Raw genomic sequence first — 19,712 nt, 5'->3', positions numbered from 1 at the left:
CATCCAGCAGCCTCTCCCCTCCCCCTCACATCCAGCAGCCTCTCCCCTCCCCCTCACATCCAGCAGCCTCTCCCCTCCCCCTCACATCCAGCAGCCTCTCCCCTCCCCCTCACATCCAGCAGCCTCTCCCCTCCCCCTCACATCCAGCAGCCTCTCCCCCCCCTCACACCCAGCAGCCTCCTCCCCCCCCCCCCTTCACACCCAGCAGCCTCCTCCCCCCCCCCACACCCAGCAGCCCCCCCCCCAACATCCAGCACACTCTCCCCAACCTCACCACCGCCACAACTCACCCTTGACGTGGTCCACAGTGGCACACATGAATAACGATTCAGTGGTCCATGTTGTCCCATCCTCTCCTCTCACACTGATGTTCTTAATCACAGGAAACTTGACATGTGACGAGTAATGTTGGAGTCGATCCTGTGTCTACGATGTACCAAGCCGTCTCAGAACCACTGCACCAAGAACAGCTATAACGATTCGGATATATATGCTCCCAGTTCGTGTGCAATGGTTTCATGCTCGCCAAATATATCTTAGACCCCAGGTTCGACTCCACTTTTTTCTAATATTGATTTTCTGTTTTTATGCAGTTGAGAACATCAGTTTGTTTTACAAATAAAGGCTGATGACCCCATTTAGACCCCTCCATCCCAGAGTGGCAGGTCGTGGCAAGTGGGGGTTACGTCAGTCCTAAATTGTAGGCTCCTACTTTGGCCTCTGTGAAGCCATGGGGCATGTAAGCTCTTCAACTTTATTTCCATCACCTGCTCGTAAAGCTGTAAAGCAACCCATTAGAATTTATTCTCCACAAATTGTAAATAAGTAAAATGATAAAGAATTTTTAATCGAGTCTCTTTATATCAAGAAATTGCTTATTGCAATTAAATATATTTCCAGGACTATATAGGTGTCAGCTGCATTGTAAGCAAGGGAAATATGTGATAAAATAAGCGCTTTGTTGATACAAATGCTTGATAGTATTTGATATATAATATTGCATATTCTCTCAGACTCTCTCATGTAACATTTTCACACGAGGGAAAATTTCTAATCATGTTCGATATTCCAATTAATGTGTTCGAATTTGCAACAAACATCAATATGAACAAATCTTAACAATTAAAGTGCTTACTGAGTTTCCCTTCATCTGTCTCACTAAAGTTACTTCATGATGAAACTAAAGTAATTAGCAGAGAGAATAATTAGCTGTATTGAAGCCTTGACTCGTCGGGAAATCCAATAAGCGAGAAAAGTTTCAAGGATGAAAGTACTCTAATTGCCTGCAGTTAGGAGGCTGCTAAGCGCTTCTGTAATGCCTACTTCTAATTAATGTGTAACGTAACATTAACGGGAGTGAGAGCGCACTAACACACACACATTCACCTCTGGGTTCGGCCGAGGGGACAAGGCACACAATGGCGTCAGAGTCGAGTCATTTATATAAACACGTGACGTGGAGGCGCTGGAGGACCAAGCCTCACACACCACAAGATGAAGGGACGACGACGTTTAGGTCCGTCCTGGACTATTATCAAGTCGATTGTGGTTCGAGACGTCGTCGTCTCTTCATCTTCTGGTGTGTAGTTTGGTCATCATATCTTCAGCACCGTTATGTTGACTCATTGTCTGCATGAGGCGCTAGACAGTTGCATAAGGCAGCAGCTGAGGTCACCAGCTGAGGTCAGCAGCCGAGGTCAGCAGCTGAGGTCAGCAGCCGAGGTCAGCAGCTGAGGTCAGCAGCCGAGGTCAGCAGCTGAGGTCAGCAGCTGACCATTTGGCATTACCTTGACGTCCATCAAGGTGGCAGGGCTGCGAGTGGAGTTGTTGGCCAAGATGAGAGCCCAGGAGGAGGAGGACGAAGAGAGCGGTGTGCCACAGGAAGGTGTTGAGGGGACCAGCGTGGTGGGTAATGGTGTCCACAGCAGCACAGGTCGAGGGGGGGGGGCAGGCACACAGCCTCAAGTTAGAGATGTTGCAACTTGAGCTGTACGTGCAGTGTGAGGGGAGATGGGGCCCAGGCTCTCCTTCAGCATGGGGGAAGACATGCTGAGCTTCAGCATGAGTAAAGGGAGGCTTAACTACCACAACAGTCTGAGGGAACAGTTGCACAACTACCACAACAGCCTGAGGAAACAGTTGGACAACTACCACAACAGTCTGAGGAAACAGTTACACAACTACCACAACAGTCTGAGGGAACAGTTGCACAACTACCACAACAGTCTGAGGGAACAGTTGCACAACTACCCCACAACAGCCTGAGGAAACAGTTACACAACTACCACAACAGTCTGAGGGAACAGTTGCACAACTACCACAACAGTCTGAGGAAACAGTTACACAACTACCACAACAGTCTGAGGAAACAGTTGCACAACTACCACAACAGTCTGAGGGAACAGTTGCACAACTACCCCACAACAGCCTGAGGAAACAGTTACACAACTACCACAACAGCCTGAGGAAACAGTTGCACAACTACCACAACAGTCTGAGGAAACAGTTACACAACTACCCCACAACAGTCTGAGGAAACAGTTACACAACTACCACAACAGCCTGAGGAAACAGTTGCACAACTACCACAACAGTCTGAGGGAACAGTTACACAACTACCCCACAACAGTCTGAGGAAACAGTTACACAACTACCACAACAGCCTGAGGAAACAGCTACACAACTACCACAACAGTCTGAGGGAACAGTTACACAACTACCCCACAGAAGTATTCACGACAAGAACAGGAAACAAGAATGACAAATTAACAAACAGATCTTCGGAACAACACAAGACTAACCAAGATTAAGCCAGAAAATGATACACAGTGCAATATTAGCTGACCTAAATAACACAAAAAGTTGAGGAAAAAGGCTGGCAAATGGTTGATCAGACGAGGCCCAGAGTGAGACATTCCCAGCACGGACGACGCAGCTCCAAACTCGCCAGGTGAAATAACTTCTTATGATTTAAGCTTTATTCTTTAGATTAAATATAACTGGAGGTCGTAAATTGTTGAGTTGGTGAGGTATAAGATTTATTAAGGTTGAAGTGGAGTGTAATATATGACCTATGTTCTTACATGTGAGGCGGTCCCCGTCTCTTATTACTGTCTTGACGCCGTCTGATATTTTACCGTCTTGAAGCTGTCTGATATTACCGTCTTGAAGCTGTCTGATATTACCGTCTTGAAGTCTTCTCATATTAACGTGTGGTCGGTTTCTGACCTAAGCTGACGGTTAGGTCAGAACCATTCATAGGTCTCAAACATAGATCAGATCATACTTTCAAACAACTGGACTATCACGCAACATACAAACAACCAGACCATCACGTAACACACAATGAACCAGACCATTGTAAGGTAAAGTGGGGCCACACCTCTGACTCTCCCAGACAAAAGTCTCCCAAATGTAAGAATATAGTGAGACACAGGCGCCACTGTCCGGAATGAACGAGGCTCCTCCCACTCTCTTACATTAAGATATAGAGGAGGTTCAAGCTGACATCGCCGTGAGAGTACCTGATGAACAGGTGGTGGCCAGTGATCATCTCCCACACCTTAATTGGAGATTTATTAGAAGTAGTCTACGGCCAGGGTACCTGCAGCCCTCTCTCAGAGATTACTGGCGTTTCTTATGTATTTGTTTATTTCTTAACACTTTCGCGCCCCTTAACTTTCCCACTTGGTTTATATCCAGCTGGTTAATGTTCAGACCCCGCTGTCTTACCCTGTATACAACCCAAGGTCGCCAAGGTAAGGGTCATAGTAATTACTTGGATTTTCACAAATTTACTTAGAATATCACGTATATCAATGTACGTTAATCTAATCTGATGAAGGCGAATTAGCCGAAAACGCGTTAAGCATTTTCTATTTTCACATGTTATTATATATATATAATATATATATATATAATATATATATATATATATATATATATATATATATATATATATATATATATATATATATATATATATATATATATATACACACATACACACTTGCATGAACTCGCAAGGATTTTTTTTAACAAACAGAACACTTTCCCATATGAGAGAATCGAACCAGGGGCCAGCAAGTGCCAGGCCAGAGCATTAACCACTAGACCAACCTCAGATCGTCAAAAGGAAGGGAATTAGGATGGGTTTTCCACCATGTAATCCTCCTCCCCGACGACACTTGAGGGATGGTCCCTGATCAATGGACCCTGATGGTCCCTGCAGGCATCCGGTCCTATTGAATTTAGGTGAAGTGGCGGTTTTCCCGCCGGCGGGAGTCTCGTCGGCGTGACGTCACCGTCTCTTAAGACGGTGGTTGGTCCAGACACTCCATTTCGTTTCGAATCTGCTGCCCACCGGTTTCCTTCGAAATTTCCACTTCATAGAGGAGGAAGCATATCGCCTCTCCTAACATGCAAAGAGAGGTGTTTTCAAACCTTCCAGGCTCACCTTCACAAGTTACAATGATTCCAGCCTCACCTTCACTAGTAACAATGATTCCAGTCTCACCTTCACTAGTAACAATGTTTCCAGCCTCACCTTCACTAGTAACAATGTTTCCAGCCTCACCTTCACTAGTAACAATGTTTCCAGCCTCACCTTCACAAGTAACAATGTTTCCAGCCTCACCTTCACAAGTAACAATGTTTCCAGCCTCACCTTCACTAGTAACAATGATTCCAGTCTCACCTTCACTAGTAACAATGTTTCCAGCCTCACCTTCACTAGTAACAATGTTTCCAGCCTCACCTTCACTAGTAACAATGTTTCCAGCCTCACCTTCACTAGTAACAATGTTTCCAGCCTCACCTTCACTAGTAACAATGTTTCCAGCCTCACCTTCACAAGTAACAATGTTTCCAGCCTCACCTTCACGAGTAACAATTGTTATGAACCCCAGGTAGCCTAGTGAGGTGGATCTTCCTTGTGAGAGTTATTCTACCCACCTGATTGGATTTAGAAGTCAGGGGGAGGAAAGAAATTAAGTAAACGTCAGTGAATCATGACTGAGAGAATGAAAGCAGAGACGAGCATCTTATACAAGTTAGCTGAACTGAAATGTCGACATTTTGATCTGGGTCGTGACAGACGGAGGTCTTCACTTGAGTTGTAAGAGTCGTCCAGCATATATGTACGTTGGTGCCTCCTGGGAAGAAAGAAGATATGGTTGCCGGTTTAGTGTTTGAGTGAAGGCTATGTGAACAACGTGTGTGGAAGCTGCCGAGGACGTCGTACAACGTTCCTATGTGATCATGAACGATATTATGGGCGGCCTGAAGCCTACAGGATGGTCGTGACCTGTGTGGACCCTACTGTGAGATATCCTATGTGTGAATGAAATTGAGCAGGTGTTTCTGTGTGGAGCCTGTCTAACAACGTCGTAAACTTGAATCGGGACTGTGAGAAGCATTTAGAGACAGTCGAAGAGGATTTGTGGACGACTTTGAGTGAGCGCCGCATTTGGAGCTTCGGCGGATGTGTCGCCGTCTTCTTCCTGATTGTGGTTTGTGTGGGGAGAAGTTCGTGGAGGAGCTTCGTGTCTGGTGAAGATTATATGGTGGAACTTCAAGTGTGGAGTGGAACTTCGAGTGTAGTGGAGCTACACTTTCTTTTGTGAAGCCGCATAGAGAAACTTCACAGGCATTGAGTGGTACTTCAAGTAGCAGTAATATTGAAGAGACTGCAGGAGTACCTACTTGGTTCACAAGACCCAGAGACAGATGTTCTTAGTGGTCGGCCTCAGGACGAAGAACAGAGAATTACATGGCCACCATGGTATGTTTGAGGGAGTACATGAATGTATATGGCATGAAACACGCCGTGTAAGGTGAGAAAGTTAATTTTTATTGTTGGAAATATTCTTATATGCAAATTACCTAGCCATAAGGAGTGAGGAGGCAGGAGGCTGTGGTCGAGAATTGAGCAGCCGCCTAGTGCAGTTTATGTGGTGAATAACTGTTATAATATAAGTGTGTTGCAGGTTTGTAGACTTTTATGATATTGTACTGCTGTATTAGTTTATTTCTGTGTATTTTCATGTAATAAATGTTTGTCTGCAGACAACTGATTTTTGCTCCTTTCCTGGTCAGTCTTTCTAGGAAGAGAGAGAGATAAATGGTTGCAGACCGGTTGACAGCGGACAGTAATATCATGAAGGGGAATTAAAAGATCATCTGGAAACAATGAGTGTCACGGCGGCTCGACAGGGTGTGTATTCATAACCAATAGGCCAGATTGGAACCGTTTCCCTAGGTAAAGGAAACGTTAAATCCCCCTCCGAGTATAAGACGATTTCAGGGTGATCCTCCAATATGCTCTCCAGTGTCCATTACTGATTGATTGATGACAGCCGCAGTGTAGTTGCAGTGGTTGATCTTACTTTATCAGGGAAGTGGTAGGAGCCTCTGTTCGTTAGTAAGTAAACTTTAAGTAAGCTAAAGTTAAGTATGAGTTTATAAAATCCCCGACCCCTGATAAAATGTTTCCAGCCTCACCTTCACAAGTAACAATGTTTCCAGCCTCACCTTCACGACTAACAATGTTTCCAGCCTCACCTCACGAGTAACAATGTTTCCAGCCTCACCTTGAATATCCTCATAATCCAAGCACACCTTCAACATCCTCAAAATGGAAGCACACCTTCATGCAGCAAGAGTAACATATCTCCAGGCACACTTGCTTGACCATTACTATATTTCTATACACAGCTTCCTGTGTAGATCATATTACCAGAGACTCTTGTATGTACACGTCATAATATCTGCGGCCCCACACCCGTGCTGTGAGCGGGTTGGTGCTCCAAGGAACACTTAGACGAGCGAAGCGTTATAATGTGTACTGGCACGAGAGCGTAATGTAGCCACGTGTACTGCTTCCTCTCAAGACTTCCGCCTCCCTTGTGGCCTGGCCCCGTGGCCTGGCCCCGTGGCCTGGCCCCGTGGCCTGGCCCCGTGGCCTGGCCCCGTGGCCTGGCCCCGTGACCTGGCCCCGTGACCTGGCCCCGTGACCTGGCCCCGAGACCTGGCCCCGTGGCCTGGCCCCGAGACCTGGCCCCGTTGCCTCGCCCCGTGACCTGGCCCCGTGACCTGGCCCCGTGACCTGGCCACGTGACCTGACCCCGTGGCCTGGCCCCGTGGCCTGGCCCCGTGACCTGGCCCCGTGGCCTGGCCCCGTGACCTGGCCCCGTGACCTGGCCCCGTGGCCTGGCCCCGTGGCCTGGCCCCGTGACCTGGCCCCGTGGCCTGGCCCCGTGACCTGGCCCCGTGGCCTGGCCCCGTTGCCTCGCCCCGTGACCTGGCCCCGTGGCCTGGCCCCGTGGCCTGGCCCCGTGACCTGGCCCCGTGGCCTGGCCCCATGGCCTGGCCCCGTGACCTGGCCCCGTGGCCTGGCCCCGTGACCTGGCCCCGTGACCTGGCCCCGTGACCTGGCCCCGTGACCTGGCCCCGTGGCCTCGCCCCGTGTTAACTCATGACTGGGAGTCAGACTGGTACTAATATAAAATATTTGATTACAGTGGTGGTTGCTGAAGGGAAAGTTTGTGAGTATATATATACTGTGGAAGACTAGTTAAGAAGCAGTAAAGCGGTAACAGAGCAATAATCACGGACATAATAAGTTACATTTGAGGGTTTTATTCATAGCAAACTATATAAATCGACACAAATCTTGCTAGATTGAACAGGTGTAGAGCAGTACCAACTAATCTTATAATCTGAGTAGTGATATATCTTGGTGCAACACTGTGAAGAAGTAGCGACAACAGTATTTGTAGAAATAAGACCTCTTAGTAAATTTATTAGTTACGTTATAATTCGCAACAATTAACCGACGTTAATCATGCTAAATGGATGATACATGACAAAGAACTTAAAACTTCAAGCAACAAATGAATATGATTCAAACATTTGTATGATAAATTACTTAAATTATACAGTGTAGGTATTGAAAAAAGTGTGATTGCTTGCGTGTGTGTACTCACCTGTTTGTACTCACCTATTTGTGTTTGCGGGGGGTCGAGCTCTGGATCTCTCATCAATCAACTGGTGCACAGATTCCTGAGCCTATTGGACACTCTAATATCTACACTTGAAACTGTGTATGGAGTCAGCCTCCACCACATCACTGCCTAATGCATTCGATCTGTTAAACTACTCTGACATTGCAAAAGTTCTTTCCAAAGTTTCTTTCCAATCTTGCAATAAGTGTTGCCACTCTGGCGTGGCAACACTTATTGCAAGATGGCCGTCACGCTCAGTTCTATTACCTCGCCATCACCTCTCCTCGCTACGACCTCCACCTACCACCTCGCCATCTCCTATCCTTGCTACGACCACCTCCCACCTCGCCATCCCCTATCCTCGCTACGACCACCTCCCCATCTCCTATCCTCGCTACGACCACCTCCCCATCTCCTATCCTCGCTACGACCTCCTCCTTCCAACTTGCCGTCTCCTATCCTCGCTACGACCTCCACCTACCACCTCGCCATCTCCTATCCTCGCTACGACCTCCTCCTCCCACCTTGCCATCTCCTATCCTCGCTACGACCTCCTACCACCTCGCCATCTCCCATCCTCACTGCGACCTCCTCCTCCTCATGTCGCCATGACCTGCCACCTCGCCATCTCCTATCCTCGCTACGACCTCCTCCTCCTCCCAACTTGCCGTCTCCTATCCTCGCTACGACCTCCACCTACCACCTCGCCATCTCCTATCTTTGCTACGACCTCCATCTCTAACCTCGCCATCCCCCTGCTATCCCTCACCGTCACTCCAGACAAAACCACCTCGCTCCACAACCCATTTTCAGATGATGGTAGTTTCTCCAACTCATTGGTGGAAATTACCAACATGTTGAAATGGAGCCCCAGTAAGCCACTTTTTGTACTAATTTCATGGAGTTAGGAAAAATAAATCTAAAATCCAAACTTAAATATTTCTGTCTTGAGGTTATCCTGAGATAATTTCTGGGCTTTGTGTCCCGCTGCCCAGTCCTCGACCAGGCCTCCTTTTTGCTACCAGGAAGCAGCCCGCAGCAGCTGTCTAACTGCCAGGTACCCATTTACTGCTAGGTGAACATAGGCATCAGGGTGAAAGAAACTCCTCCTCCTCTGCCCATATGTTTCCGCCTCCTCCAGGGATCGAACCCGGAACCTCAGGACTATGAATCTGAAGTGCTTTCCACTCAGCTGTCAAGCCCCTAGGCCTAGTCCATTATATGTCAGTAGTAGCGATGGAAGCATATGAGTAACTTTTCGTTTTTGAAAGTTACTCATTTGGACTTATAGGTTTCTTATAGAGGAAATTCAATTTTTTCAGAGTTCAGTTTAATGAAAATATTTCAGAGTTTATATAAACATGGAAGTTTCTTACAGAAATCTTATAGAAAAAAAATCAGGATCGTCTCTGCATCCTAATTAAACTAAATAATTATTATTAGTCAGGTGTAACTTATTTCAACATTGTTCTAAATTATTCTTCACTCAACTAAAAATCGCCAAGCATAACCCAGCAAACTCAAAACGTTTTAGAAACATTAATTTACGTTTCCCAATAGTTGTCAATAACTTGTATTGAAAATAGCTCAGGAGAGCATTTGAGCAACTTTTAATCCAAAAATCCAAACATATAAGTTTTATAATATACGGTATTTCTAAAACTATCTTATTCCTAATATATTGCAAATAGTTTTTGCATATTTAACCCTTAAACTGCGCAACGCGCCTGCAGGCTCACGTCTGGTTTGCGCAACGCGCCTCCGGGTATTTGTATTTTTCACGTTCCATTCAAAACTCCCGCGGCTACATGGGGTTCACATCAGCTTCCTCAAGGCTCTTGTAAACAGACGCCATCTTTAAAAAAAATCGTGGTCCACATTCCCGGGTGTGGGAGCCTCAGTAGTGTGTGAGCAACCAAGGCTGGCGCTCGCAGCATGAGCGCACAGCACTGCTGTTCAGCGTGTGACCACAGCATCGCCTAATAATGTCAATATATATATATATAACTTGTATTATTTAGCTATGATAGTGTTATATTAGAGCCTGAGTGTGATAATGACTGGGTACAATGTTCAAATATCAGTGATTCAATGCGGTTCACGATGTTCACAGCGCTAGCCACAGCACCACAGCATTATTTCGTTCATCTAGGAATCTTCTAATGATTTCTTAGGTTCCTTTTCAAAATAAACGTGTGGTCAATTATTCATTTACAGGAATTAGTGACCAGGATTGTGGTTATAATTAGCGTTGTGCATAGTATTGTGGAAGGAGGAATTTTGATGAGGGAGGGAGGGCGAGAATTGAGGTAGCTTCATTGTGTGTGTGTGGCTGCCACTCTTGTTTTGCTCACCATACTAGCTTAGTGGTTCGCTATGGGCAACACATATATACATGGGTATATATAGTGTGTGTATATAGTGTAAGAACAGCAACAGGAGAATGTTGAGAGGAGCTATTTTGGTGAGGGAGGCGACGTAATCGTAGCGTCGTCTGCTGTGATTTTTCATGCAGTGTATGGTGGCCACTGTACTGTTTGGACACAATACCGGCTTACTTGCATAGTTCTGGTAAATAAAACATGTAGATAGGTATATAGAACATGTGTAATAAGAACTATAACAATATGGTGGGAGGAGCAATGTTGGCGAGTAAGATGTTGGAGTGAGGGAGACTGGCTGGGTGTGGCTGCTCTCACTCGAGGTGTTCTGAATGTGTTCATGGCCAAATGCTCCTATTGGCCCATACGAGGCAGCTGATATTGGCCCATACGAGGCAGCTGATATTGGCCCATACGAGGCAGCTGATATTGGCCCATACGAGGCAGCCGATATTGGCCCATACGAGGCAGCCGATATTGGCCCATACGAGGCAGCTGATATTGGCCCATACGAGGCAGCTGATATTGGCCCATACGAGGCAGCTGCTATTGGCCCATACGAGGCAGCTGCTATTGGCCCATACGAGGCAGCTGCTATTGGCCCATACGGGGCAGCTGCTATTGGCCCATACGAGGCAGCTCCTCTTGGCGCATACGTGGCAGCTGCTATTGGCCCATACGAGGCAGCTGCTATTGGCCCATACGAGGCAGCTGCTATTGGCCCATACGAGGCAGCTGCTATTGGCCCATACGGGGCAGCTGCTATTGGCCCATACGGGGCAGCTGCTATTGGCCCATACGGGGCAGCTGTTATTGGCCCATACGGGGCAGATGCTATTGGCCCATACGGGGCAGATGCTATTGGCCCATACGGGGCAGATGCTATTGGAACATACAGGGCAGATGTTATTGGCCCATACGAGGCAGCTGATATTGGCCCATACGAGGCAGCTGCTATTGGCCCATACGAAGCAGCTGCTACGCGGTGTTCTGAATGTGTTGATGGTGAATGTATATAGTGTGTGACAGTGCATAGTTCTGGTAAATAAAACATGTAGATAGGTATATAGAACATGTGTAATAAGAACTATAACAATATGGTTGTTTCAAGCACGGGTTGGACAAGTATATGAGTGGGATTGGGTGGTTATAGAATAGGAGCTGCCTCGTATGGGCCAATAGGCCTTCTGCAGTTACCTTTGTTCTTATGTTCTTATGGTGGGTGTGTAAATAGATTGTATATATACACAAATTAGCATGATACATAGTAAATATGTGCTGCATATGTGTACACAAGTTTCATGCACGTAACACAGTGTCTTCGGACAGTACGGATGTTGTACTGTGATATTATAATGGCATTGGCACATAAAAACAATGAAAATGTATTTGGAAATGTGCGCAAAAAATGAAGGAAAATATATTCGCGGCAACTCGCGCGCCCCGCCCCGAGACGCATCTTTGCTATTACCAATTCTCTGCCGCGGCCACCTCCTCTTCGTCCATAATGATTGGGATTGCCAGCTGCAACCACATTGTACCACCGTATAGATTCACTGATTTGTTCTTCTATCCTCCTTTCCTCAGTAACCTTGTCTAGGTGATATTGCCTGATGATACCTCTAATATGTAGAGGAGTCCTGGGTATCAAGTATTCAATGCGGTCTCCTTCAGTACCTTCAGCAGCCAGCACTTCTGCTTGTTCATTTCCACAGGTTCCAACATCAGATGGTATTTGTATAAATTTGAAGATTCATATATTGTTATCTTTTATGTTTTCATGTATGCATTATCAAAAGGAATACATGAGTTTTCGATGAATTCGTTTTCTGTGATATAACATTGGTATGCAATTTTCTGTTTAAACCCATACATAAACTAAATGACACCAGTATATATTATTTGTTTAAAAGCACTACCATTCACCATCAGTTATATGGAGGGTGAAAACCTTGACAAACAACATTGCCAATTAAGTGCTCACATCAATTATAACTCTAAGAAATAACACACAAGCCATGCCTAACAGTCAATATGGACGCTGCACACTGAGGCTCCTCTAAACATACCACTTTCAGCACTTTCGTAACTAACAGTATTCTTCATCAAGTAAAAAAAAAAATAGTCAAAGTTCTTGGAAACCTCACAAGTTATTCTCAGACATCAAAAGTTAATCTCGGAGGCATCAAAGGGAATCTCTAACTCAACTTCGTTCATCAAAGAAACTTTCTAAGACATCTTCGTTCACCAAAGATTCTTTCTAAGACATCATTGAGCATCGAAGTTGTTCTCTAGGCATTAAATAACACAACCAAATGTAACAAACGTTGTTCTTCATTGAATAAAAAAGTAAAATAGCTATCTTTAATGCTGTAACAACTTCAACTAAGACAGTTTCACTAAGACATTGTTACGGTCCTCTCGGGACGCAACGGGGTTCTTACTCTGATGTTGTTAGAGGAAGATATATATCCGTTCCCAAGCCAGTAGTGGCTATCAAGGGATGTGATCCGTGACGCAAGTAACTTAAAGGGGGAAGGGAAAGAAAGTTAAGAACTTAAGAGTATAATTCACCGTCACCAAATAAATAAATAAGATATAAAAGAGTTCACAGGGGGAGGGGTATAAACACTTATATACAGGGGAAATACACTGTAGTCTTCTGCTGAAGACTATGGATCCTCGCTCTTGGTGCTGAGTCCTCGGTGCTTCCGTGGCCACACAACGAATTCTCTGCGAAGTTGAGCCTACCCTGGCCACAGGTCAGCCAAAACACAGGTCCACTGGGGCACCGCCGTGGAGGCCGTCAACCACACGTCCAGCTGGTCTGCTGGCAGGTTCTGAATCAGCCAAGCTGGTCAGGCCACTCCACGAACGATATAAGGGGAACGCCCTAGACAGGAGCCTCGTGTGACCCCACAAATCACTCTCCTGTCCTCAGTACCCCAGTGGATGATCGTCTCCAACAGTCGGTCCCGGGTAATCCTTTTACTGCCACTCCACTGGCAGGCTAACACACCACAGTGTTCTTCCGGGGGGACGACTTCACAACTGCTGCAGCAAAGTACAAGGTATGGAGACGGCTGCCTCGGGTAGACTGACTCAACTCCCACCACAGCAGTCCCAGGTCGACTCTGTAAGCAGACACGTCATCAATAACAGGGACACTAAAACACCTCACTTACAGGCTCAGACACAAACGCCCGACGTATCCACTCCATAGATGGCGTTGTAGTCTGAGCACCACCTCACCAGAGGTCAGTGGCGGCGGTGTAGAGTGCTGAACGGGACTGGAAACTAGCCCTCGTAGCTGGTACACGGCGTCCTCACCAGGTGTCGTCGTCCTTTTGGAGGGAGTTTCGGGAGCTGACCCACAGATGGCGCGGTCGTCACGGCTCCATGCTCGGACACTGGATCCGGGTTCGTAACACCTCCCCACCAAAAGGAATTTGGTTTGGGTTCCTATAAAAGAAGACAAACCAAATTAGTATGAGGATTTAGATGCGAGATAATGCATCAGCTACCACGTTGTCCACCCCTTTGATGTGTTCAATCTGGAGGGGGTATTGCTGCAGATGGAGACTCCATCTGGTGAGCCTGAGGTTCTTTTGCCTAAACTGAGCCAGGAACTTTAGAGGATTATGGTCGGTCCGTACTAATATAGGATGACCATTGCTTGTTAGATACACCTCAAAGTGCTGGACGGAATTAATTAAGGCCAACGTTTCTTTTTCTATGACCGAGTAATTCAGCTGGCTGGGGGTGAACTTCTTAGAATGATAGGCCACAGGATGTTCCACCCCCTTCTCGTCCGTCTGGGATAAAACGGACCCCAGGCCATAGTCAGAGGCGTCGACCGTCAGGATAAATCTATCCTCAAAGCTCGGGGACCTGAGGATGGGAGAAGAGATCAGAATTGCTTTGAGACTCTCGAATGCCTTCTGGCAATTCTCATTCCATATTAACTTCACCCCCTTCTTCAACAGATTGGTCAGGGGGGTGGCGATGGAGGAAAAATTAGGGACAAACTTACGATAAAACCCAGCCATACCAAGGAAACGCAAGATGTCCTTCCTGGTAGCTGGCGTAGGATACTGGACTATTGCCTCGATCTTGCTGGCCTTCGGCGCAATCCATCCTCCTCCAACCTTGTGACCTAGGAAGACGACAGAGGTTCTGGCAAACTCAGATTTATGCAGGTTGACCACCAATCCTGACTGGAGCATGGCCTTGAAGAAATCCTCTATGTGACGCAGATGATCCTGCCAATCTACATCATATATTAATACATCATCGATGTAGACTAAGGTGTTTTCCACGTCACGCAACACAGTACCCATCAGTCTCTGGAAAGTGGAGGCTGCGTTTTTCATCCCGAATGGCATCACCTGACATTCAAACAGCCCGTCGGGAGTCACAAATGCTGATATGGGTTTGGCCTTTTCCGTGAGGGGAACTTGCCAATAGCCTTTGAACAGGTCAAATTTCGTCAGGTAACGGGCTTTACCTATGGCATCCAGACATTCCTCTACTCTGGGGAGAGGGTAAGTATCTGCTACTGTGACCTTATTCACCTGGCGATAATCAATACAAAGACGGTATTTCTTACCAGGTTTGGGCACTAGTAGTATCGGGGATGACCATGGGCTCGAGCTCGGGGCTATCAGATGGTGTTTCAGCATGTAATCTACCTCCTCTTTCACCACCCGTTTCTTCAGTGGGTTGAGACGGTACGGGTGTTGCTTTATAGGTCGGACTCCTTCCTCCAGCTCGACATCATGCCTCAAGACAGATGTTAATCCTGGAACATCGTCGAAGATAGGTTCGTATTGCCGGATCATCTGCAGCAACGATGATTGATGTCCTTTGGCCACGTGTGTCAACTTTGCCTGCAAGTTTAACAGAATGTCTGAGTTAGTCAACACCTCCTCTTCCTCCTCAATGTCGTCATTAGTGGTCACTAAGGTTACGGGAAGTGTATCTCGCCCCTCGTATCTCTTGATCATATTAACATGAACCAGAGTTTCTTTCTTACGGCGGTCTGGAGTACTAAGAAGGTAATTGAGGTTAGTAACCTTCTTTACAACCGGGTAGGGACCTACGAATCTGGCGCTCAAACTTCCAGTTATTGTAGGAGTACATACCAAAACCAGATCTCCTACTTGGAACTCCCTTTGCTTGGTCCTCCTATCATACCTGCCCTTGATAGTTCTTTGTGTATTTTCCAAGTTCCTTGTAGCCATCTCCCAGGCTGAGAACAGCCGTCCTTTATTTGTAGACAACCAGTCCACAATATCCTCGTTGGTTTCCGCGTCCAGCCAATGGTCTCGTGCTACCTCTAAGGGACCTCTTACTGAGTGACCAAAGATCATCTCGAATGGGGAGATTCCTAGGGATTCATTGGGCACTGATCTTACCGCAAATAGGAGGTAGGGCAGTTCTTCAACCCACTTACTCTGCCTGTCGTAGCAAAACTTCCGAAGCATGCCCTTCAACGTCTGGTGAAAACGTTCCAAAGCTCCCTGAGACTCGGGATGGTAGGCACTAGAGGTTATCTGTTGGATTCCCAGCTCGGCGATCTGTTGGCGAAACAAATGGGACATGAAGTTAGATCCCTGGTCCGTCTGAATGGTCTTGGGAAGACCGTATCGTGAGATGAACCAGAGCAGTTGTTTCACCAAAACCCTAGCTGTGATGGTCTTAAGGGGGATCGCTTCTGGGTACCTACTAACCCGATCTAGTATTGTTAGCAAATACTGTACCCCTGAAGTAGCAGGTGGAAGAGGGCCTACTATATCCAAGATGAGGTGTTCGAAGGGCTCACCTATTGATGGAATGGGGTATAAAGGGGCTTTGGGGACAGGCTGGTTTGCTTTCCCGGCCACCTGACAGGCGTGGCAGGTCTTGCAGAAACGACGTACGTCCTCCTTCATGTGCGGCCAGTAGAAACCCTTGGCTAGGCGTTGGAAAGTCTTAGAGATCCCACCATGTCCAGCAAATCTATTAGCATGGGCTGTTTCTAACAGCTTAGATCTGAACACGGCTGGGACGACTATCTGATCACCTACCGCACTTGACTGGGGGTATTTCGGAGGATGCCGGCGACGCAGTACATCATTTGACCACACATACAGATCCCCTCCTTTCGTAGGAGAGTCTACGGTGTCGGCCAACTTCCGTACCTGAGGGTCCTTCTTCTGTTCCTCTATCAGATGGGCTCGAGTTCAGTGTTCAGGAACCGGCATCTGGACGGGTGGGACTGGTGTATGGCTACTCGTAACCTGTGGGATAGGAGGAGAGTCAAACAAAGTGTTTAGATCTAGTGGTGCAGGGAGGTGCGCCTGGGACCTGGTTTGCACTGCTGCGATGGGAGTGGTCTCTTCACGTCCTGGATTATCCACTACCAGGGGACAGTTGGGTAACAATCCTAGGGCTAAGTCATTGGCTAATATTACGTCAATCCCCTCTATGGGAAGACTATCCACCACGGCCAACCGACACTCACCTTTGAAGTGCTGAGAGTTTAGATGTACTTGTACCAATGGGGCAACGTACAAGGTGGAAGGGAATCCACCCAGGATTACCTTCTGCATCTCATCCGCCGATATACCTTCGGGTAATGATGTTTCCAGAATTAGAGACTGGGCCGCTCCACTGTCTCTAAGTATTACCACAGGCTTACTTGAAGAGCCACTGGCTACATGCCCTTGAGAGGTATATGGGGCGAACAATCCTTTCCTCATCTCCAGGGTGGATGTCGGTGGTACTATACTGTTCATCAGCATGACTTCCCTACGGGGATTATTACCTGTACTGCCACGACATCTTGCAGCAATATGTCCTCTCTTACCGCAGGTCCAACACAATACATCCCTTTTCGGACTAATCCTCCGGGGACTATCTGAGGTTGTCTTGGCGGCACTTCGAGGGGCGGTTTTATCCTCCGGTTTATGTCTGGCTGGATATCTTGAATAGGTCTTCGGGACGTACTTAGCAGATGGCCTATGAGTCAGGATATACTCTTCAGCCATGGTGGCTGCCGCACTCAAGGTCTCTACCTGCTGTTCCTCTAGGTACATCTTCAGGTCTCTAGACAAACAATCCTTGAAGTCCTCGAGCAGAATCAGCTGCTCGAGGTCTTCCTTGGTCTCCACCTTCCGAGAGGCACACCATTCTTGAAAAAGTCGCTCCTTGATGGTGGCGAATTCGGTAAAAGTGTGCTCTGAGGTCTTCTTCAGATTTCTAAACTTCTGTCTATATGCCTCAGGTACCAATTGGTACGCCATGAGCACAACCTTCTTCACCTTGTCGTAATCGCCGGAGTCGTCAAGGGATAACGTAGAGTAGGCGATTTGGGCCTTCCCAGTCAAGACTGACTATCATGATGGCCCAATTCTCCCTTGGCCACTCCAAAGAGGCAGCGACTTTCTCGAAGGCTGCAAAGAACTTCGAGACTTCCCTCTCATTGAATTTGGGGACCATTTTGATGTTTCTTACCGGATCGAAACCGCTGGTGTCCGTTGTTGGCCTCCGACCACCGCCTAATCGTAATACTTCTAGTTCATGTTGTCTTTGTCTTTCGTTTTCTTCTCTCTCTCGCTGTTCTCTTTCTCGTTTCTCTTCTCTCTCTCGCTGTTCTCTTTCTCGTTTCTCTTCTCTCTCTCGCTCTTCTCTTTCTCTTTTCTCTTCTCTTTCTCGCTCTTCTCTTTCTCGCTCTTCTCTTTCTCTTTTCTCTTCTCTTTCTCGCTCTTCCCTTTCTCTTTTCTCTTCTCTTTCTCGCTCTTCCCTTTCTCTTTCTCGTTCTTCTCTCTCTCTTTCTCGTTCTTCTCTCTCTCGTCTCTCTTCTCTTTCTCGTGCTTCTCTCTCTCGTTTCTCTTCTAATTCTAGACGCCTCATCGCCAATTCCTTTTCTTTCATCTCCATTTCTTTATTTTTCATCTCCACTTCTTTATCTTTTAATTCTCGTTCTAATTCTAACTTCTTCCACTCTATCTCGCGATTTATCTCTAGGGCACGCATTTTGACTGTTAGGAAAGCTGATATTAAGCTCACCTGCATCACTGTCAATGTCACTGCCCTTATCTTCCTTTTCCGTGGAAGCTATTTCCTCACCTTCCTTTGTACTAGGAGCCTCGCCTCCCTGTTTCTCTTCTGCCTTCAAGTGCCGGTGAACCTTGGACAAGATCTCCACACGGGAATCACTGGCACGGATCTTGATCTCCAGGTAGGCGCTCACTAGTACAAGTTCCGGTTTGCTCAGATACTTTAATCTGGCAAGACAGTCCTCTCTGTTCAGAAAAGCCTGAACATCGTCCAGATCATCGATGGTAGCTTTTTCTGCCATTTTCACAGATGGAACACTTAACTAGCACTTAACACACCGCTTACACGTTAGCACTTAACGCACCGAGCACTATTCTACGTCAATATGGCACTTTATCGCACCAAACACTGCACTTGCCACTATTGCACGTAATCACTTCGGGCACCGCACTACGCAATATCGCACTTAATCACAGCGAACCCTTCGCTCTACAATATTGCACTGAATCACTGAGCACCACACTACTCAATATTGCACTTGATCGCTTGATCACAGAGAGCACCGCACTGCACAATATCGCACTTAGTCACTCTTGAGCACCGCACAGGACGTATAACGTCACAATCGTCACACACAGGGGGAATTATTTACAGGGATTACGCCACTTCACCACCCCTGTCAAACATACTTAACAAGGGGACGGATCCCGCTGGGGATGCCAATTATGTTACGGCCCTCTCGGGACGCAACGGGGTTCTTACTCTGATGTTGTTAGAGGAAGATATATATCCGTTCCCAAGCCAGTAGTGGCTATCAAGGGATGTGATCCGTGATGCAAGTAACTTAAAGGGGGAAGGGAAAGAAAGTTAAGAAGTTGAGCCTACCCTGGCCACAGGTCAGCCAAAACACAGGTCCACTGGGGGCACCACCGTGGAGGCCGTCAACCACATGTCCAGCTGGTCTGCTGGCAGGTTCTGAATCAGCCAAGCTGGTCACGCCACTCCACGAACGATATAAGGGGAACGCCCTAGACAGGAGCCTCGTGTGACACCACAAATCACTCTCCTGTCCTCAGTACCCCAGTGGATGATCGTCTCCAACAGTCGGTCCCGGGTAATCCTTTTACTGCCACTCCACTGGCAGGCTAACACACCACAGTGTTCTTCCGGGGGGACGACTTCACAACTGCTGCAGCAAAGTACAAGGTATGGAGACGGCTGCCTCGGGTAGACTGACTCAACTCCCACCACAGCCGTCCCAGGTCGACTCTGTAAGCAGACACGT

General features: G+C 47.1%; 1 protein-coding gene across 1 annotated transcript in view; it reads right to left on the bottom strand.

The window, feature by feature from the left end:
• Positions 1-13,881: 13,881 nt before the first annotated feature.
• LOC138356936 (uncharacterized) overlaps positions 13,882-19,712 on the bottom strand; it is a 34,686-nt gene continuing 28,855 nt past the window's right edge. Inside the window, exons 3-4 of the mRNA XM_069313469.1 lie at positions 16,890-17,538; positions 13,882-16,589 (exon numbers count right to left, since the gene is read on the bottom strand). Of these exons, the coding sequence (XP_069169570.1) occupies positions 13,882-16,589; positions 16,890-17,538 (3,357 nt within the window). The remainder of the gene's footprint in view (positions 16,590-16,889; positions 17,539-19,712) is intronic.

Source organism: Procambarus clarkii, chromosome 75, assembly GCF_040958095.1.
Source record: "Procambarus clarkii isolate CNS0578487 chromosome 75, FALCON_Pclarkii_2.0, whole genome shotgun sequence".
Classification (NCBI taxonomy): Eukaryota; Metazoa; Arthropoda; class Malacostraca; order Decapoda; family Cambaridae; genus Procambarus; species Procambarus clarkii.
Note: the sequence above shows the minus strand (reverse complement) of the source record. Positions and strands in the feature narration are given on the sequence as shown.